Source organism: Pogoniulus pusillus, chromosome 37 (genome assembly GCF_015220805.1).
Source record: "Pogoniulus pusillus isolate bPogPus1 chromosome 37, bPogPus1.pri, whole genome shotgun sequence".
Lineage (NCBI taxonomy): Eukaryota > Metazoa > Chordata > Aves > Piciformes > Lybiidae > Pogoniulus > Pogoniulus pusillus.
Window position 1 is genome coordinate 674,438 of NC_087300.1, and position 19,517 is coordinate 693,954.

General features: G+C 64.2%; 4 protein-coding genes across 5 annotated transcripts in view; 2 read left to right on the forward strand and 2 right to left on the reverse strand.

Annotated features, from left to right (window-relative positions):
- The window catches only part of NUDC (nuclear distribution C, dynein complex regulator), a 64,480-nt gene that overhangs the window by 12,757 nt on the left and 32,206 nt on the right, over positions 1-19,517 (reverse strand). The gene's annotated exons all lie outside the window — the stretch shown is intronic.
- GPATCH3 (G-patch domain containing 3) lies at positions 258-5,004 on the forward strand. Its single transcript, XM_064172654.1, has 7 exons — positions 258-1,149; positions 1,789-2,204; positions 3,403-3,577; positions 3,892-3,951; positions 4,211-4,332; positions 4,482-4,609; positions 4,706-5,004. Exons 1-7 carry the CDS (start codon positions 795-797, stop codon positions 4,908-4,910), a joined length of 1,461 nt encoding a protein of 486 aa, XP_064028724.1. The 5' UTR covers positions 258-794; the 3' UTR covers positions 4,911-5,004.
- GPN2 (GPN-loop GTPase 2) lies at positions 6,077-11,351 on the forward strand. 2 transcript variants are annotated; one of them, XM_064172615.1, is made up of 6 exons: positions 6,077-6,178; positions 6,706-7,133; positions 8,573-8,729; positions 9,394-9,554; positions 10,190-10,320; positions 10,772-11,351. In XM_064172615.1, the coding sequence occupies exons 2-6, from the start codon at positions 6,717-6,719 to the stop codon at positions 10,842-10,844; spliced, it is 939 nt and encodes a 312-aa protein (XP_064028685.1). In that variant the 5' UTR covers positions 6,077-6,178; positions 6,706-6,716; the 3' UTR covers positions 10,845-11,351. The 2 variants fall into 2 exon arrangements, with proteins under 2 accessions (XP_064028685.1, XP_064028686.1); XM_064172616.1 differs by lacking the exon at positions 6,077-6,178 and adding an exon at positions 6,185-6,284.
- On the reverse strand, positions 16,674-18,156 carry SFN (stratifin). The gene has a single exon (XM_064172666.1). It carries the CDS (start codon positions 17,937-17,939, stop codon positions 16,974-16,976), a length of 966 nt encoding a protein of 321 aa, XP_064028736.1. The 5' UTR covers positions 17,940-18,156; the 3' UTR covers positions 16,674-16,973.

A 19,517-nucleotide genomic window follows, 5' to 3' on the forward strand; every position in this document is an offset into this window, starting at 1 on the left:
TGCTGGGCAGCACCCCGGGCAGGAAGGGCTGTGCTGGCAGTGCTGGGCAGCACCCCGGGCAGGAAGGGCTGTGCTGGCAGCCTGTCCTCTGCCTCCCACCACTGCTGAAAGGTGACAGCAGCTCCCCAGCTGAGCTCAGCCCCATGACGGCTGTTTTCCACCTGAGTCATGGATGATTCCCACAGGCCCATGCCAGCCGCGGGCAGCCCCGAGCCCTGCACACAGTGACGTGTGTGTGAGTCACGGCACGCAGGGTGCCAGCAGTGCCGCTGCCAGAGCTACCCCGATCTGGGCACCCAGATCCCCGGGCACAGAGGAGAGCTCCCAGAGCCTCCGCCCTGCCACCAGACCGCCCACAGGAGGTCGCTGTGGGCTCCCGTCTGGCATCCTACCTGCCCATCAGGTCTGCCACTGGGGGCCACACTGTGCAATGCGCAGCGCTGGGACCCAGCGAGGTCAGGACCCCTCGCACCGGGCTGAGCTGCAGCAGGGCACAGGGCACCGGGACGCCGCGGGCACCCTGGCACCGCCGGGGCCTGCAGCGCCCAGCTGAGCCTGGCTGTCTGCAGCGCCTGTGGCGCTCACTCAGGTCCTGCCATCTCCTGCACACGTCTCCAGGGCTGTCCAGCCCGAGGCCTGCCCCCAGCCCTGGGCACCTCCTGCTGCCACCAAGCTATGTGCCCGCACCGTGCGCCGAGAGCGGCTGCAGTGCCCCAGGCAGCCACCAGGCGGCGCCACCTGCGACGTCATCGCGGCGCGCCCAGGGCCGTGACGCACCGGCGCGGGCGGCAGGGATGGCGGCGCCCGGCTCTGGGGACGGTAACGGTGCCGCCGCCGCCGCCGCCCGGTACTGCCTGGTGAGCGGCATCCCGGCCGCGCTGCGCTCCGCACAGCTCCGCGCCTACTTCAGCCAGTTCCTGGAGGCCGGCGGCTTCCTCTGCTTCCACTACCGGCACCGCCCCGAGCGCCCGCCGGTGTGCGGCGGCAGTGCGGCGGCGCCGCGGAGCTGCTGCTGCCTGGTGGCCGTGCGGGCCGCCCGCGCCCGCCGCCTCCGCCGCATGTACTCGGGCAGGCGCTGGCTCGGGCCCGACGGCGCCGCGCTGCCCGGCCGCTGCCTCATCCGCAGGGTCCGCCTGCGCCCCGGCACAGGTACGAGCGGGCACCGGGCGGGCACCGGGCGAGGGCCGGGCCGGGCCTTGCCCCGTGTCTGCTGCCTGGCGGGGCCGGGGGCTGCGCTGGGCACCGGATGCCGCCCGCCAGAGGCTCAGCGGCCGGCCCAGGGCGGTCGAGGCTCCTCACGGCATTCCCCAGCGCTAGGTCCGTGTCGTGGAGCCGCGGGGAGGGCAGGGCGGGAGAGGCAACCCCAGGGCAGCTCCGGGCAGCGGCACAGCCCCGGCGTGGGCACCGCCCTGCCCCCCGTGCCCCATGGCCCCAGTCCCGTGGGCACCAAACCTTGGTCCCAGTGCCATGGCACAGGTTGCTTGAACATCTTCAGGGATGGGGACTGCATCACCTCCCTGGGCAGCCTGTGCCAGTCCCTGGCCGCTCTGGCAGCAAAGAAGCTGTTCCTGGCGTGCACCCTGGCCCTCCCCTGGCACAGTTCCAGGCCATTTCCTCTCCTATCGCCTCTGATAGGGAGCCCAACCCCCACCCCACTGCCGCCTCCCTTCAGGTGTCCCTCGGCCTCCTCCCGCCTAAACGAGGCAAGAAGAGTTGGTCTGGGAGGCCCCGAGCTGAGCCCTCCCTGGTGCAGTGCCAGTCCCCAGGACCCTTCCTTGTCCCCCCCAGGCACGGAGGCAGCTCCCAGCCCCGGGGAGCAGGCGGCCGCGGGCGAGTGGGTGACGGAGGCGGAGCTGAAGCGGCTGCCCGAGCTGAACCCCCCTCCCTTCATGCCGCATGGCAACGTGGGCACCCCGCTCAGGGTCTTCCTGGAGCTGATCCGGGCCTGCAGGCTGCCGCCGTGGATCATCAGGAAGCTGCAGCTGGAGTTCCCGCGGCCGGGCCGCCGCCGGTACGGCTCTGTGCCCTTCCGGTACCCGGGCGCGGCGCCGGCGGCGGGGGAGGGAGTTTACACCGCCGCGGGGGATGAGATCGCAGAGGCAGAGGCGCCCGGGGCGGGCGCGGAGCTGGCTCACCCCGCCCGAGCTGAGGAAGATGAAGACGGGCAGGAGGAGGAGGAGGAAGAGGAGTCACCCTCGGATGAAGTAAGTGGATCTTTCTGGCCCTGCCCAGGCCCGGAGCTGGGAGGCTGAGACCCCCCAGAGCCTGCCCCGAGGCCCCCCGCGGGGGCTTGTCTGAAGCCGCAGTTAGAGCAGGCTTGGGGCACCTCTTGCTGCACTCAGCCCCTGCTGTGGGCACCCTGGGCTGGTTGGAGGGCATGGGCACAGAGGGAGCAGGTGCCAGCCCTGCTGCCTGGCAGCTGGTGCCCAGCTCTGCTTCTCCCTGCAAGTGAGATGGGCAGAGGCTGGGGAGCAGAGAGCTGCCTGGGCGGGGGCCTGGAGTGCTCTGGGAGCAGAATGGCTTTGGTGGCAAAAGCCTCCTGCAGGACTGGGCTGCACAGCCCCGGGAGCCTCTCCTGCACCTCCAGCTGCCAGATGCCAGTCTGGGCTGTGCCCGCAGCCCTCTGTCATTGCCCAGGCAGCGCAGGCCTGGGGCAGGCCTTTCCCCTCTGCCAGAGCAGAACCCACTGAGCTGCCAAATCTCCGCTGCCGTTTGCTGCCCTCAGGTTCCCCTGGCAGCAGTGGGCACAGAGAGTTCTTTGTTCCCTCTCTGCCAGGCTCTTTTAGTCCTTTCTTCTTCAGACCAAACAGACTCCTCTGCAGGTTTCTCACAGGCTGCTTCCTGCTTCCCCAGGTCGTTCTTTTGGCTGTCCCTTGCTTAATGCCTTCCTTGGAGGGCTCTGCCCAGAGCTGGGCAGGCAGCAGCACAGCTGCCAGCCTGCTCTGCACCCGTGCCAGGCAGCTGCTCACCTGCACCTCCACACAATCTCCGTGGGGATCAGCTTGAGTGGAATTAATTTGTTGCTGCTGCTGACATTGTGCCCAGCAGAGCTGCTCCTTACATGGGCATCCGAGTGGGCACGGTGCCCTGGCTGTGACGTGCTGCTCCCCCCCGCCCCGCTGCTGGCTCTGGGGATGGCATTAGTCAGGGGCTGAGGTCATTGGTGCCAGTCCTGTCAGTGCCTGAGACAGCAGCCTGAGGCCAGCACTGTTGACAGAGCTGGTGGGGAGGAGAGGGCAGGGCCAGGAGGGTCAGGGAGAGGGGCAGCAGCTTGTGTGCTGGTGGCACTGAGCCACCCTTCCCCGTGCCCTCTGTGTGTGCTGGTGGCACTGAGCCACCCTTCCCTGTGCCCTCTGTGCATGCTGGTGGCACTGCAGCCACCCTTCCCCATGCCCTCTGCAGGACAGGGACACCTGTGAGGAGTGGGAGCGTCACGAGGCCCTGCACGAGGATGTGACCCAGCAGGAGCGCAGCAAGGAGAGGCTCTTCGAGGAGGAGATTGAGCTCAAGTGGGAGAAGGGAGGCTCTGGCCTGGTCTTCTACACCGATGCTCAGTACTGGCAGGAGGAGAATGGAGGTAACAGAGGTGGTTGTGGTGCTGCCCAAGCCCTGGGGGCTGGCACAGCCCTGCAGGTAAATCTGCAGTGAGCCCATTGGCGCGTGGCACAGCAGCTGCAGTGTGGGCACCTGGGCCCTGCTCTCCAAACCTGCCCTTCGGCACAGGACCTGCACTAGACCCCCCGCAGTGCTCCTGCCTGGGCTCTGGGCAGTCTCCAGCAGCATTTCCTTCCCACTTTGCTGGAGAAAGCAGGGCCCTGGGCCAGCAGCAGGCAGCTCAGGGTCAGACCTCCAGGACCATCACCCACATTGGTGCTCTCCTTCTCTTGGCAGACTTTGACGAGCAGACTGCAGACGACTGGGACGTGGACATGAGCATCTACTACGACAGAGGTATCTGAGCTGAGCCTCCTGCAGGGAGCCAGGCAGGGTGGGAAATTCTGCCCCTGCAGGATCCATGCTCTGGGCAGCTCTGGGGCTCTGCCGCCCTTTGAAAGTGGCCAAGCCTCAGATGATGATTTTCTTGTCTGGCAGAGAGAGCTGCCAAAGAGAACAGGTTCTGCTTCCCTGCTGCTGGTGCTCTGGGGAAAAGGAGGGCAGCAAAGCGCTGTCCTGAGCTGTGCTGCTCTGACTCTTGCTCCTTTCTCCCTAGATGGAGGGGATAAGGATGCCCGGGACTCGGTCCGGATGCGGCTGGAGCAGCGGCGCCGCAGCGGCCTGGAGGATGCCTCTGCCCCGGGGCACCAGATTGGCAGCTTTGAGAGGTACACCAAGGTGAGCCCTGGGGAGCACAGCACAGGCCGTGCTGCTGGTGATGCTTGAGGCATGTGGGTCAGGAGCAAGAGAGGTCTTGGATGTGGGGAGGGGACACAGATGAAGGTGGCTTTGTCCAGCACCTCTGATGGTTTTCTCTCCTCTCCCAGGGCTTTGGCAGGAAGCTGCTGGAGCAGCAGGGCTGGACGGAGGGGCTGGGGCTGGGCAGCAGCAACTCTGGCATGGCTGAAGCTCTGGACAACGAGGGTCAGAACCCCAGATGCAAGAGGGGCCTGGGGTAAGCACCCACCCCTGCCCTGCCAGCCTGTGCTCAGAACCTCTGCCCAGGCTGGAGTGTCCAACTGCCTGACCCAAATCTTTGCTGTCTCTCAAGGTACCATGGGGAGAAGCTGCAAACCTTTGTCAGGGTGAAGAAGCGCCGGGAGGAAGGTCCCATCCTCATCTCCACCATCTACGACAACCCCGACCCGAGGGACAGCGGTGCCCAGCTGCTCAGGCGCCAGCCGCCCACTGCCATCAAGTACAGGCAGGGCATGCCCTTCGTGCGGGCGGAGAGCTCCAGTGCCCAGGCACACTGAGCAGCCTCCTCACCAGCACAGGCTGGCTCCTGGGCTCCTGTTTGGGGCAGGCTCTTCAGGTATTTATTTTTGGAAGAAAGATTTGTGACAAAAATGCCTCAGTGACTTTTTGTCCTCTAAGGCACTGAGCTGCCAAGGGGCCTGGAGCAGCTCTGTGAGGAGCAAAGGCTGAGAGCCTGCAGAAGAGCAGCCCCAGAGGGCAGCTGAGCAGTGCTCAGCAAGAGCTAAAGGGTGGCGGATAAGAGATGGGGCCAGACTCTGCTCAGTGGTGCCCAGGGACAGGACAAGGGGTGCCAGGCACAAACTGGAACCCAGGAGGTTCCATCTGAGGCTGAGACAGAGGCCTGGAGCAGGCTGTCCAGAGGGGTTGTGGAGTCTCCTTCTCTGCAGAGCTTCCAACCCCCCTGGGCATTGTGCTGCTGGGCAAGCTGCTGTGGGTGCCCTGCTTTGGCAGAGGGGTAGGACTGGGTGAGCTCCAGAGCTCCCTTCCAACTCCTACCGTTTTGGGCTTCTGTAATTGCACCGAAGGGGGAGCAGTCCTGGCCCTGCTCGCTCACGGGGAAGGGGAGAGGCTGTGGTTTCTGACGGGCACTTTGTAGCCTGGATCGACCAAGCTGGGGTGCTAGGTCAGCCTAAAAACCCAGAATTCAGGGTTTGTAGCTGCCTGAGACCTGGGGAAGGGCAAGTACAGGCAGGGCCAGCGTGGCACAGGAGCTGCCCTGCCGGGAGCTCGCTGCTGGCCTGCAGCTTTGCCTGCCTGGGCGTGACAATCCCACACTCCTGGGAGAAACTGCTCGGGATGAAAGATGAATCCTGGCAGCCTCTGGAGGAATCCTGCAGGAGGCGTTTCCCTGGGGCCGGGCACGGTGGGTGCTGCTTTTCCTGGCTCTGCTGTGCCCTGTGCCCTTCTCCTGCCACAGGCCACTCTGTCCCAGTGGCCCAATGCTGCAGGCTGAAGGGAGAATTGCTTGAGAGCTCTGCTGGCATGGTCCGGCTGCGGCTGCGGCAGGGGGGATCCAGGGAGTTCTTCCCGTGTGTCTTGAAGGCAGGGGTGGGGGTGGAGTGGTGCTGTCGGCAGCGGCGGGACCCGCCCCGGGTTCTGCGGCCGTTACCACTGGCGTTGGTGTCCGGCTGGCAGAGGCGCCGCGCGTCCCTCCGGCCGCCAGGGGGCGCCGCGGGCGCAGCCGCCCTCCCTCACCCCGGAACTCGCTGCTCGGGCAACGGTGGCGACCCGGGCCCAGCGCCGGCGGCACCGGCGGAGGCGGGCGGTGAGCGGGCGCGGAGCTGCGGGCGGCCTGCCGGGAGCGGCGGAGCTCTGCCGTCCGCGGCCAGCCGTGCGCCGGGAGCGCTGCGGTCTGCTGGGGGGGCCGTGAGGCACGAACGGAGCTGGGAAAGGAGGCGGAGATGTGGGGCAGAAGGGGACCCGGGGGGCGTGGGGAGAAAGGAGGATGCAGGCAGAGAGGCAGGGAGAGGGCACACGACGGGAGGCGGTGCGGGGACCGTGGGACGTGACGGGAGAGGGAGTTTGGTGAGTGGGAGGAGAGTGGTGTGGGGAGGGGGCCGGGAGCGCGGGGGTCGGTGCGTGGGCACTGCCGTGCCAGGAGCCCAGCCAGGCTGCAGCTCACCCCACTGGAGAGCAGGGGCAGGGACCCGAGTCCGGCAGGCGCAGCCCTCTGGGTCCGGGTCGGGGTTTGGGCCCGTTCTCGGTGCCGGGGGGGTGGCAGGGTGGCATCGGCCCCGCCGCTGGCACCGGGGCGGCCGCAGGTGAGGTGCCAGCGGGACCTGCCCTCCGCAGGCAGCGCTGCCATGTCCGAGGGCAGCAGGGGCAGCTCGGTGGCCTTCGGCCAGGTGGTGATTGGGCCCCCGGGCTCCGGGAAGACGACCTACTGCCATGGCATGCAGCAGCTCCTGGGCAGCATCGGGCGCAGGGTGGCCGTGGTCAACCTGGACCCTGCCAACGAGGCCATGCCCTACCAGTGCGCCCTGGACGTCGCCCAGCTCATCACCCTGCCCGACGTGATGGAGAGCCTGGGGCTGGGCCCCAACGGGGGCCTCATCTACTGCATGGAGTACCTGGAGGCCAACTCCGACTGGCTGCAGGAGAGGCTGGCAGCCCTCAGGGGCCACTACTTCTTGTTCGACTGCCCAGGCCAGGTGGAGCTCTACACCCACCACCGTGCCCTCAAGAACGTCCTCGCCCAGCTGGCCAAGTGGAACTTCAGGGTAGGCCTGGGGCAGGCTCAGCCCTGGGCACCCCACGTGCTGGTGCTCAGCTGTGCCCTGCATGGTCCCAGCTTGTGGCTGTGGCTGCTGAGAGTTATCTGAGAGGCCCTTTCCAGCCAAAAGCACTCCCTGGGCCCGTGCCTGCCCTGCTGGCCTCCTTGGCCTTCCTGGCAAGCAGCTTCCTCAGGGAGTTCTGCTCTGCTTTGTGCTTGGATTGGCAGAAGAGTGACCTGCTCAGGGCCTTTAATGCAGTGGGCTCATCACAGGCAGCCATGGATTCCCTCCCCACGCTCCTGCCGTGCTCCAGGCTGCTCTCCTCAGCCCCTCTGTGTTTCACCTGCTGCATTTTGGAGCAGGAAAGAACATTCCTGCACTGGGTGAGACCCTGTGCACAGCACTGAGAGCCTCAGCTGCCAGCTCAGGCCCTGCCTGGCTCTGCCACAGCCAGGCTGGATCCCTCTGCACCTTGCAGTAAGTGCTCTGTGCTTCCCTGCACAGTGGCAGATGCAGAGGAGGCCCAGGTGAGAAGAGGCCCAGCCCCACGCTGCCTTGCTTGCCTTGCATTTGCTTTGCATTTGGGCCAGGCCAGGAATGAGCAAGGCCTGTGTGGTGTGAGCCAGCAGGGCAGGCTGCTTTGCCTGGGCACTGGGCCTCTGCTCATTAGCTGTGGCTTCCATTCACATACCCGGGCATGGGGTGGCAGTCCTACAGGAAGGTGGTGCCACTGCTGTTCTGATGCTGCCTCCAGCACTCAGCACCTGCCTGTAGGCTTCAGACTGCCTCTTTTTGTGCTGCAGAAGCACAGCTGTGACTCAACCCTGCCTGCCTCTGACTTGGAGTGAGGTTGTGTAACAGGCAGGAGCTGAGCAGAGATCTTAGAGCACGTTGCTAGAGCTGCACAAAACCCAGGGCAGCCAACTGCTCTTAACTGAGTTATTAAGCATTGTCTCAGGGCCTGCTGCAGAGCCTTGTGTGCTGCTGCTGCTGCTGCTGCTGCTGTGTGCTCCCTGCCCCGGAGCATTCCCATGGGGAAGGTGGGAGTGGAGGCAGCTGGGGTCGTGCAGGAGGGGAGCTAAGCCCAGCTCCCACCCCCAGAAAACCTGCAGAGCTCAGGCAGGCCTGGAAGTGTCTCCTGCTGAGAAGAGGGAGGGCAGCTGCAGGTTTTGTGTCTTTCGGTAGTGCTGGTGGAGCTCAGCACCCTGCCGAGCCTCCCCACAGCCCTTTCAGTGCCCCAGCAGCCTGGCACTGGGTGCAGTGTGGTGGCATCGTGTGTCTGTGTGCAGTCCTGCCTGAGGCTGGGTGGTGCTGCAGGAGCTAGGAGGTCACTTCCCCTGCCAGGGGCTCTCGCTGCAGCCAGGCCCCAGAGGGGCCCACGGGCAGGTGCATGGACGTCTCCCAGGCTCTCCTAATGCTGTCCCTCTGTGTCTTGGCTGTCCCAGCTGGCTGCAGTGCACTTGGTGGATTCTCACTACTGCACAGACCCTGGCAAGTTCATCTCTGTGCTCTGCACCTCCCTCTCCACCATGCTGCACGTGGAGCTGCCCCACGTCAATGTCCTCTCCAAGATGGACCTGATCGAGCAGTACGGGAAGCTGGGTGAGGCCTGTGGGGAGACCCCTGGGGCTGGGCTGTGCCAGCTGCTTGTCCCCTCGGTGCTAGGGCTGTGTTGCTGGGAGAGCTCTGGCTGGGGAGGTGGGAAGGGACCTCTGCAGATCATCCAGTCCTACCCCCCTGCTCCAGCAGGGCACCCACAGCTTGCCCAGCAGCAGACTGGACAGGGAGGGTTGGAAGCTCTCCAGGGGAGACTCCACAACCTCTCTGGGCAGCCTGTGTCAGGCTTCAGCACCCTCACACCAAAGAAGTTTCTCCTCCTGTTCAGGAGGCACCTCCTGGTGCCCCTTGTCCCGTCCCTGGGCGCCACTGAGCACAGTCTGGTCCCAGCCTCTTACCCCCTCCCAGGTCCTTTATCTCTTGCTGAGCATTGCTCAGCTCCCCTCTGGGGCTGCTCTTCTGCAGGCTCTCAGCCTTTGCTCCTCACAGAGCTGCTCCAGGGCCCTCAGCATCTCCAGAGCCTGTCTCTGGAGTTCTCTGTCTCTTTTGAACTGGGGAGCCCAGAACTGGACCCAGCAGTCCAGCTCTGGCCTTGCCAGGGCAGAGTGGAGGGGGAGCAGCCCTCCCCTGCCCTGCTGGCTGGGGACTTGGTGCAGGTCTCACCCGATGGCTAACATTTAGGAATTGCCTTCTTGGTGTTTCCCTGCAGCTTTCAACCTGGATTACTACACAGAGGTCCTGGACCTCTCTTACTTGGTTGACCATTTGGCCTCTGACCCCTTCTTCAGGAGCTATCGGCGCCTCAACGAGAAGCTGGTGGAGGTGATCGAGGAGTACAGCCTGGTGTCCTTTGTGCCACTCAACGTCCAGGTGGGTGGGGCAGAGGGGACACGAGTGCTGCAGGTGTAGATGGCAGCTGCTTGAAGCCGTCAGGGTTGGAAAGGTCAGCTGGAAGGACAGGGGAGCACACTCAGACTTGTAAATCATCTGCGGCAGCCAAGGGAGAGGCAGAGGCTGAGGGGCTTGGGGCTGTGTTGGCCTCGTGTCCCGGGGGGGGCAATTAGGGCTCCACTCAGCTCAGCTCAGCTCAGCTGTGCCTGCATTTCAGATCTGGGCAGTGTGACCTGAGAGGCTTTTAAATGAGGGAGCACCAAGGCATGAGAAGCTTTGGGTGGGAGAGCTGCAGAAGCTGTCCACAAAGGCAAATGGGCTGAGAGGTGATGAGAGGGAGCCGGAGGGTGGAGGCTGGCAGCCTGTCATGTGCTGGGTGCCCCTGGCCCCTGGGGGCACTGGGTGGGTGGCTCAGAGCCCGTGAGAAGGTGCTCGGTGAAGGCCTTCAGCAGCCACTGCCCGCGGGCAGGGGCTGCGGTGCCAGTGTCAGCGCTGCCCGCGGGCAGGGGCTGCGGTGCCAGTGTCAGCGCTGCCCGCGGGCAGGGGCTGCGGTGCCAGTGTCAGCGCTGCCCGCGGGCAGGGGCTGCGGTGCCAGTGTCAGCGCTGCCCGGCAGGACAAGGCCAGCATGCGGCAGGTGCTGCAGGCAGTGGACAAGGCCAACGGCTGCTGCTTTGGAGAGCAGGAGCACAGGAGCCTGGAGGCCCTCATGTCGGCAGCAGTGGGAGCTGATTTCCACTTCACTTCGTATCCTTCTGCACTGAAGTGTTAACTTCGCTTTCCCTGGGGCCGAGGCGGGAGGTGGAGCTGGCAGCAGCTGCCATGGCCTGTGCCATAGCAGGGAGCCAGGCCCTGCCTGTGCACCCCAAAGCCACCACAGCTGCTGCTCGATGCTGTCAGCGTGGGAGGAATCTTTTGACAGCTTTCTTTTCTCTCACACTCACCTGGGCTGGTTCCTTCCATCTCCTCCAGACCATACAATTGGTTCTTCTCCACTTGTCAGGTCTGGGACCAGCCAGAGCCAGAAATAACTCAGGTGCTGTGTGCTGCTGCCAGGCCTGTGCCTTGCTGCCAGCCCTGTGCTTGCTGCCAGCCTTCAGGCTAATGTGGGGCTGCTTCCTCACTGGGAACTGAGAGCTCCTTGCTGAGGGAGTGTTTGAGCCCAGCCCCTTGTTTTCCTTAATTACTGCCTTATCAGCACGCTTGCAGTGCAGGAGAAGTATTTGCAATCTCAGGACAAAGCCGTGGAGGAAGAGGTGATGGAGCTGTGACACACCCACCCCTGCCATCGCTGCTCCCACACCTCTGCTTTTCCTACCAGCAGCTGGAAGCACCTCAGCGTCCTGTGACTCAGCCCAGGCAAAGGCCTGTCCAGGCAGAGGGCTCCCTGCTGGACTCCCTCCCTGGCAGGGTCTGACCTCTGCCGCTGCAGCCCAGCTGCACAGGGCAGTGCTTTTGTGCTCCTCACCAAGGCCAGCCCAAGCCTTCCCTTGGGAGCGAGCTGGGTTCAGGCAGGTGGAGGAGAGAAGCAGGATGGAGGGGACTGACCTCTGCCAAGACTCCTCCCGAGGAGGAGAAAGACAAATCAATTGGAGCTGTCTGCTGCAGGGAGACTTGAGCCACAAGTTCTGTGTCCCACAGAGGAGGAGCTTGTGTGGCCTGGTGCTCAGAGGCCAAGGAGCCTTTGACCTCTCTCGGGGAGGACAAACCAGGGCTGGTTTGTTTCTAAATAATGAGGGACTCTTTCTTAATAAAACAAAACCTTCCTCTCTCTTTCATCTTGTGACTGCCCAACCTGAGTACCTAAACCCAGGAGTGCTCCACAGCCTGGGGCTGAGCAGCCTCTGCTGGCAGGGTCAGGGCGCTGGCGCTCGCTGCTGGACCCTACCTGCCTCTGTCACCTGCCCCTGAGCAGGGCAAGCAGTGGCTGGCTGGAGGGGGTGAGGAAGAGTGCCTGGGGCTGTGGAAGTCACCCCTTGTGTGTGTCTCTCCAGGGGCTGGGTGCTGGCACTGGGGGTGTAGGCATTTGGCTGCTGGCCTTTGGGGGCTTTTGATGAAGAAAGCCCCTGAGAGTCAGCAGGAGGCTGCAGCAGGCAAGGCCTGACCCAGCAGCTGCCTTGGCTGCCTCAGCCACCATCCTTGTGCTGTGCTTGCCTTCTCCAGAGCCCAGATCACAGCTTCGTGGATTGCACTGGGCTGGAAGGGACCCTCCAAGGGCAGGCAGGAGGGACACCTCCAGCTAGAGCAGGATGCACAGGGTCACATCCAGGCTGATATGTCTCAGGGACAGGACCGCAACACATCTCTGGGCAGCCTGTGCCAGTCTCTCCCCAGCCTCACCATGCAGAGCTTGCTTCTGCTGCCCAACCTTACTCTGCTCTGCTTCAGTTTCAAACCACTGCCCTCAGCCTATCCCCACAGGCCCTTCTGAGCAGTCCCTCCCCAGCCTGCCTGTGGGTTCCCTGCAGATACTGACATGCAGCTCAAGGTCTCCCTGGAGCCTTCTCTTTCCCAGGCCCCAGTTCTTCCAGCCTGGGGTGGAAAAGTCCTGAGGCTTCTGCTCTTCCTTGTGTGACTGCACTCAGCTACAGCTCCTCGGGTTGCTGGCAGCAGCCCCCAGCCCCCAGTCCCACCTTCTGCAGGCTTGTGTCCTTCAGCAGAGTGAGCTGGGAGGGTCAGGGTGGTGAGCAGCAGTGTCCACACTGAGCCTCCGAGTGCTTCCCAGCAGCTCCCAGGGAGGATGGGAGCAGGGCAGAGTGGCAGCTCCCAGCTTTGGCTGCAGACTCAGCAGCACTGCTTGCCCAAGAGCTTGCACAAGCCAAGAGCCTCCTGCACAGAGCCACTGCAGAGCAGGCAGGGAAGCTGGGAGTGGAGTCCTGCTTGGCAGGGATTTAAAATGGGATTCTCCTGCCCCTCACAGCTTTGTGGCCAGGATGTGGAGCTCAGGAGAACACAGGAGGCCTCCATGCACACACAAGCCACAACCTTGTGCCTGCAGCAGCTCAGGTCCCACATGTCCAGCAGAGAAGTCCAATTCCTGGGTGCTGGCAGTGTCTGAGCTCTTTCCCCAAGATCCCAGGGATCTCCCTCAGCATTCCTGGCTGCAACCTGGCAGTGGCCTTCAGTGCTCTCTGGACCTGAGGGTCTAGAGGCTGATCCAACCACAGCTGGAGCTGAAACTCCATCCCTGCCTTGGGGTCTGGTGGACTCCCCTCTGCTGCCTGTGGCTGCTGGGAAGCAGTGGGGCTGGGGTCATACCCATGTGGATTTGCTGGCAGCTTTTTCTGTGGCGCTGGGAGATTGGGTGGCTTAGAAGGGCTTTGAAGGCTGGGCTGGAGTTATGCAGGAGCCGCCAAAGCCTCTGCAGCTGCTTGGCTGCTTTGTTTCAATAGCCAGGTGCTAGCTGCAGCCCCGACCCTGCCGCGCTGCTGCTGCCGGAGGAAAAGGACATGGGAGGTGCGACACCTCCCAGCTGAGGGCACCTCTGCGGGCTCCAAGCCAAGGAACGCTGAGGTCTGGAAGTGCTACAGCCCCAGCCCAGCAGGGTTTGCACTCCAAGGGCTTCTTCCCAGCCCAGGCTTGGAAAGCAGGAGCTGGGCTGGGATCTGCAGCTGGGCAGGGCTGAGCCTCGTTCTCCTGGTCAGGGTGAAGAGGGAACTGGCCCTGCAGTGGGTACAGTCGGCTGGGAACCCCGAGTGTGCCATCAGCCAGCTCCTGCACCCACATGTCCCCACGCTGGGAGGCTCCCCGCAGCTGAGGGAGGTGACACTTTGGCTTCTGTCGCTGCCATTGAGCAATCAGGCAGGGCAAAGGGCCAGGATTAGTCACCCCAGCCGAGGCACATCCCTGGGTGGGGGGGACAGGCTCTCTGCAGAGCTGGTCCTACCTGCCCTGGCCCCTCCAAGCCTGGCGCCAGGAGGGGCTGAGCCCACTCTGACCACCAGTGGGACCTCCTGGGAGAGGCTGAACATGTGTCAGGTGATGTTTTTTGGAGTGAAAGGGATCAGCCTGAAATTGCAGCCACTGGGCTGAGGTTTGCTGTGTTCCCCTCCCCAATTTCCAGCTCCAACCCCTGTCTTGTCCAGGTCCCCACACTGCAGCCCCTGTTGCACATCCCACCCTGCAAAATGTCACCACAGCTGCTTGCTGGGCAGGCAGCAGCTCTCCAGAGGTAGCTCAACCCCAGGAAGCTGCAGGATCTCTCTCCACCGCCCAGAACACAATGCCTGGGTCGGGTCCAGCCAGCCCTAGGCGAGTGTGTGGAGACACCAAATGGTTTTGGCCATCCCCAGCCATTGCAGTGGAGTCTGCCAGGGCTCAGCTCTGTGCTGGGAGCTTCAGCAGGGCTGTAGGATGGACGAGACAGGCTGAGAGAGTCACAGAAGGGTTTGGGTTGGAAGGGATCTTTAAAGTTCATCTAGTTCAGCCCCACCCCTGCAGTCAGCAGGGACAGCTTCATCTAGAGCAGGTTGCTCAGCGCCCCAACCAACCTGTCCTGGGATGGTTCCAGGGGTGAGGAATCCAGAGGATGGGGCCAGTGTGACCCCCCCACAGCAGCTGCCCCAGGAAGGGGCCAGGGGGCTCCTGCCTGAAGACTCTGAGTGTGCCCAGCACGTGGTGGCTCGAGAAAGCTTCTCTGACCTCTGAAGAGCCCCCAGACCAGACCGAGGCTGGCACACCCTGCTGGCACCCCCGTGCTGCCCCGGGGCCGGCCGCGGCAGCCACCCAGCACTGCTGTCTGCCTCGGTGCCGCCGCACCAGGGAGGTGCTGCCGGTGGCTCAGCCTCGGCCGGGAGCCAGCCAAGCCCCAGCCCCAGGCACGAAGCCCTGCAGGGGACACTGACACCTGGGGACGAGGGACAAGCCAGGCTCTGGGTTCTGCAGCCCTCCAGCCCCAATGAGGACTGGCAGAGCCTTTTGGGCCTGGGGGTGGCAGCTCCTACTTGTCCTCAGAGACCTGCTGCAGGAGCCTTAACCCCGGGGCCACCAGCCACAGTGGGGACAGCCCTTGTGTGTGGGCTGTGCCAGGACTCTGCTCCTAGTGCCAGGCTGTGTGAGTAGGGGGACACTGCCTGGCCCCAGACCACCGACAGCGCTTGGCTCCTCTGCTGTTAAAGACCCTAAAACACCGCAGCTGGGGGCCTTTGCTGGCTGCCCCCTCCTGTGCTGTGCCAGGCACTCTGCGGGCATCCTCCCCGTATGTCCCAGCCGGGGCACAAGGACGGGGTTGGTGTCCAGCGGCACCCTGGTCCCTTCCATCCAGGTCGCACAACCATACACAAAAGAGGGGATCCAAGCAGACTCTGAGGAGCACCTCCTGCTCCCCAGCAGACAACCCTCCCACTGAAGGTATCATTGGGGGGGGTGTGGGTGTGTGTGTCTCCTGGGGGCCTTCTTCCCAGCTCCAAAAAGCTGCTGGACTGACTGGGAGGGCCAAGGAGCATCCCCTGCTGCAGGGCACAGCCAGGCTGCCGCTCCGGCTGCTGGCGAACTCGGTTAACTCGTGGGAGCCCAAAGGGACCCCCTCTGTCCTCCTGCCATCCCCCCATTAACCTCCCCCGGGGCAGGGGCATCCCCCAGCTCCCATCCCGGACCCTCCCAGTACAACCAGCCGGGGCTGCTGCGGTGCCCGCCGGGCTGCAGGGCGGCCGGAGCCCTGGGCTGGTTTTTCACGTCGGCCTGCCCCGGATCGCTAATTACAGGGCTGGGGCCGGTTCCCAGGCTGGGAGCGCTCAGGGCCAGGCGGAGGCCAAGCGTCGGGGCCTCTCACCGGCCTCCCCCCCGGGAACCGGCTGGGCTCCCGACAGCGCCGGCGGCCCCCAGCGCGGCTCGGCCCTGGCGAGCAGATCGCAACCTGCCCCGGACCACGGCGCGGCCGCCTCGGCTGCCGTGGGATGCTATGGTGGGGATGCAGAGAGGCCGGGGGGGGCTGGCACCGGGATCAGTGTCCTCGGCTGGGCTCTGTGCCCCCTGGCTTGCGCCACTCTAGGTGAGCAGGTTCTGGTTTCGCCAGCTCTCTCCCTCGGCAGACCCTGGCGTGTCCCCGGCCGATGGCCGCGCAGGGAGGAGCAGTCCCGTGGGCTTCACGCTGGTTTCGGGAGGCACCCTGGGCGCTGGGGTTTACCCGTGACCGGGGGTCGGGGCTGGCGCGCCCCTCGTGTCCCCGGGCAGGGTGGCACATCCTGAGTCCCGCCGCATTCGCTGCATCCCGGCGCTTGCCATCAAAGGCCGGTGCTGCCCTGCCTGCTGTGGTGAGCTCAGCCCTGCCTGCCCTGCCTGCATTTTAGCGTAATTATTTCTTCTTGTCGAAACTCGTGCTGGCAGGGGGGGGCTGTGCTCTGTGCTGCACCCTTCTCTGTGGCTGCACGCCAGGGCCAGAAGTGCTGAGCTTTGTCCCTCTCCAGCACGTCCAGACCTTGTTGGAGAGCTCTCCACCCCAGAGGACACCCCAGGGCTGTCCCCGTGTCACTATCAATGCTCCTTTAGGGCCCCCACAACACTTTGGACATAGAGAAGAGCTGACGGGGGAAGCTAAAAACCTTCACAAGGACCATGGTGGTGGAGTTGGGAGCACCACGGATCTGCACCGAGGGCTTGGGGCACCCTCCTACGGGGTAGGGAATCTCGACTCGCCCCGCGGAGTACCCAGTGCCGCGTGGGGCTGCCAAAACCTTCACCCACGGAGCAGAGCCCTTCCACCAGCTGTGGTTTTTCCAAGGGCTGGGGCTCGCTGGGTACCCCAAAACCCTGTCAAGGGGCTGAGAGGGACTGGGAGCAGCCAGAGTGATGCTGCAGATCCCAGGGGACCCAACTGCTGCCCATGCTGCCGGGCTGGGACACGGAGCGGGAGCTGCCCAGACACGTGCGCGGGGGAGAGACGAGGCAGACCAGAGGCAGGCGTGCAGGAGATGGTTTATTGGAGAGGCACAGAGGCTTTGGCAACATGCGACCCCCTCCCTGAACCCTGGGATGGGGGGGCTGCCCGGACCCCCCTTCTCACCCCATCCCAGCCCCTCACCTCCTCCCGCTGCAGCTCCAGCCCTCTGGAATGGTGTGGGTTTGGAGCCGGCACATGCTGGGCTGGCAGCCCTCCGAGGTGGAGCCCTCTCCTTCCCCCCTCTCCTTCCCTTTCCACCCCACAGACAAAAGCTTGGGGGACAGGGAAGATGTGGGAGGATGGAGGGGGTGGCCATGCCAAAGCCACCCAGCAACCACCACGCACGGCCTGCCCCCCCACTCCTGGCATCCAGGCAGGGGGAGCTGAGACACCTCCCCCCCAAAAAAACAACCAAGAACAACCAAAAAAAAACCTAAAACCAAACCAAAAATCAGCCACATGAGGAGATGCCAAAGGGGCTGAGGGGGCAGGTGGGGCCGGTCCCCAGCCCCGTGGGGGCCGTTCAGTTCTTGGGCTCTTCTCCAGCCTCGCCGCCGTCTTCCCCGGCGCACTCAGCTGTCCATAGCGTGAGGTTGTCCCTGAGCAGCTGCATGATGAGGGTGCTGTCCTTGTAGGAGTCTTCGCTGAGCGTGTGCAGGTCCCCCATGGCCTCGTCGAAGGTGGTCTTGGCCAGGGAGATGGCCTGGTCGGGGGCGTTGGCGATCTCATAGTGGAAGACGGAGAAGTTGAGGGCCAGCCCCAGGCGGATGGGGTTCGTGGGCTGCATCTCCTTTTTGCTGATGTCCATGGCCTCTTGGTAGGCTTCCTGGGCGCTGTCTATCGTCTTCTTGCGGTCCTCCCCGGTGGCCACCTCCGCCAGGTACCGGTAGTAGTCTCCCTTCATCTTCAGGTAGAAGACCTTGCTCTCGGCGTCGCTCGCCTTCTTGATCAGGTACTTGTCCAGCAGGGCCAGCACGCTCTTGCAGACGCCGTTCAGCTCCCTCTCCACCTTCTCCCGGTACTCGTTCACCAGCTGTGCCTTGTCGTCCCCCTCCTCGGTCTTGTGCTCGATGCTGGAGATGACTCTCCAGGCCGAGCGCTGGCAGCCCACCACGTTCTTGTACGCCACCGAGAGGAGGTTGCGCTCCTCGTTGGACAGCTCTTCCCCGTGCTCCACCACGGCCTTCATGAAGTCTGCCATGTCCTCGTAGCGCTCGGCCTGCTCGGCCAGCTTGGCCTTCTGCACTTGGTGGTTTCTTGCCATGGCTGGGACGCGGGCGCAGCGCAGACGCTTGGGCGAGGAGCGGGGCTGGAGCCGTCGGAGCCTCTGCCGAGCCCTGCCGCCGGGATTCGTTTTTGGCTGAGCGTCGGAGCCTCGAGCGAGAGCAGGAGGAGCCAGCCGGGGCGAAGGAGTGTCCCACTCCTCCTCCTCCTCCTCTGCTTCCTCCCCAGCGAGCCCAGCCTTAAAAGGAAAACTGCCGTGAATCATCCACTGCCCGCAGGCGTCGGGCGCTGGGGAAGGGGCGAGGGGTGGTGGCCAACGCCCTGCCCTGCGGCTCCCCGGGGAGGGCTCGGCAGTGGGTGCAGCACCCACGGCTGCCCTGGGGATCTTCCCCTAGCCAACGCCCACCCTGGCACCTAGGGGACGCCCATCGAAGGGGGGGCAGGCAGTGGGGTACCGTTTGGGGCAAAGATGTGGTAGAGTTCAGCTCTTGCCACCCCCCAACCCTCCCGAGAAATGGGGCACAAGGTGTGCCAGGGCATAAGAAAGGTTTCCTCCTCCCCTCCCCCCCAAAAAAATCCTATCGCTGCCGTTTTGCTGCGGTGATTAACTGCTGGTAATTGCCGGGGCTGGCCGGGCAGGTATTTGATTCCCACAGGTGGGGAAACCGAGGCAGAGAGGCTCAGCAAGCGCCCGGGGAGGGACCGCCCCAGCACAGGGCTTTGAGCTGCCGCACACTGGGACTGCCCCACGCCAGCCACCCTCTGAACGCCCTGGAGAGGGGGACCCTGGACCCTCCCCGCCCCACAGGACCTGAATCGCAGAACGCCAGGCTGGGAGGGGCCCCGAGGACCATCCGGCTGGGAGGGGCTCCAGGGATCATCTGCTCAGAGGGAACCACAAGGATGATCTGGCCGGGAGGGCCACAAGGATCATCCGGTCCAACCTGGGGCTTCTACACAGCCCAGAACTGCCCTCCTGCGCCCAGCATCTCACCAGGGACTTGTGTGCCCTCCCCAGCCGCTGCGGAGTTTGAGGTCTGAGCCCTATTCTGGGGGCATTGCGCTGCCCACAAGCTGGCTGTGGGTGCTGGAGCTGTTCTGCTGCGATTAGGATCTGTGCTCCGCGTTGCTGCAGTTTCACTCTCAGCCTGCTCCAGCTTGTTGCCACACGCCAGCTGCTCCTGGCCACACTGGCAGAGCCTTGGCTCGTGCCAAGCCCAGGCCTTATCTGCTGTGCGGGAGCCGTGCGGGAAGGGCAGGCTGGGGCAGGTGCTGCTGGCACCGGGCCGAGGTGACAAAGGGGTTTTAATGACTCCCTGCTTTACTCATCCCTGCGAACGCCCCCCAGTGCTACCCTGGCACTGTCGTCCCCACCCTGCCTCACTTGTGGGCCACAGAGATGAAGGGTGGTGGGGACTGAGGGTGGGAGAAAGACCCCAGCAGCCTTCCAGGACCTGAAGGGGCTACAGGAGAGCTGGGGATGGATTTCTGACCAGGGCTGAGAGTGCCAGGATGAGTCAACAGACAGAAACCAGAGCAAGGCAGGAGTAGATTGGACATTAGGAAGAAGCTCATTCCTATGAGGGTGGGGGGACACTGGGACAGGCTGCCCAGAGAAGCTGTGGATTCCTCCCTGGAGGTGTCCAAGGCCAGGCTGGACGAGGCAGGGGGTTGAACTGGATGATCTTGAAGGTCCAGTCCAAATCTTCTTGTGAGTCTGTGACGGTTTTGCCAGTCATGTGCCAGCCAGAACACCTCCAGCCTCCAAATCACTCCCTGCCCACCCTGACAAGGGGAGATTTGGAGCTGATCATCCCCTCCCGGCCATGTCTCTGGGCATGGG

Coding starts and splice junctions, on each gene's coding strand:
- GPATCH3 (XM_064172654.1), top strand. CDS start 795: ATGGCGGCGCCCGGCTCTGGGGACGGTAACGGTGCCGCCGCCGCCGCC. Junction 2,205..3,402: donor AGGAGTCACCCTCGGATGAA/GTAAGTGGATCT, acceptor TGCCCTCTGCAG/GACAGGGACACCTGTGAGGA. Junction 3,952..4,210: donor GAGCATCTACTACGACAGAG/GTATCTGAGCTG, acceptor CTTTCTCCCTAG/ATGGAGGGGATAAGGATGCC.
- GPN2 (XM_064172615.1), top strand. CDS start 6,717: ATGTCCGAGGGCAGCAGGGGCAGCTCGGTGGCCTTCGGCCAGGTGGTG. Junction 9,555..10,189: donor TTGTGCCACTCAACGTCCAG/GTGGGTGGGGCA, acceptor GCTGCCCGGCAG/GACAAGGCCAGCATGCGGCA. Junction 10,321..10,771: donor GCTGATTTCCACTTCACTTC/GTATCCTTCTGC, acceptor CTGCCTTATCAG/CACGCTTGCAGTGCAGGAGA.
- SFN (XM_064172666.1), bottom strand. CDS start 17,939: ATGATTCACGGCAGTTTTCCTTTTAAGGCTGGGCTCGCTGGGGAGGAA.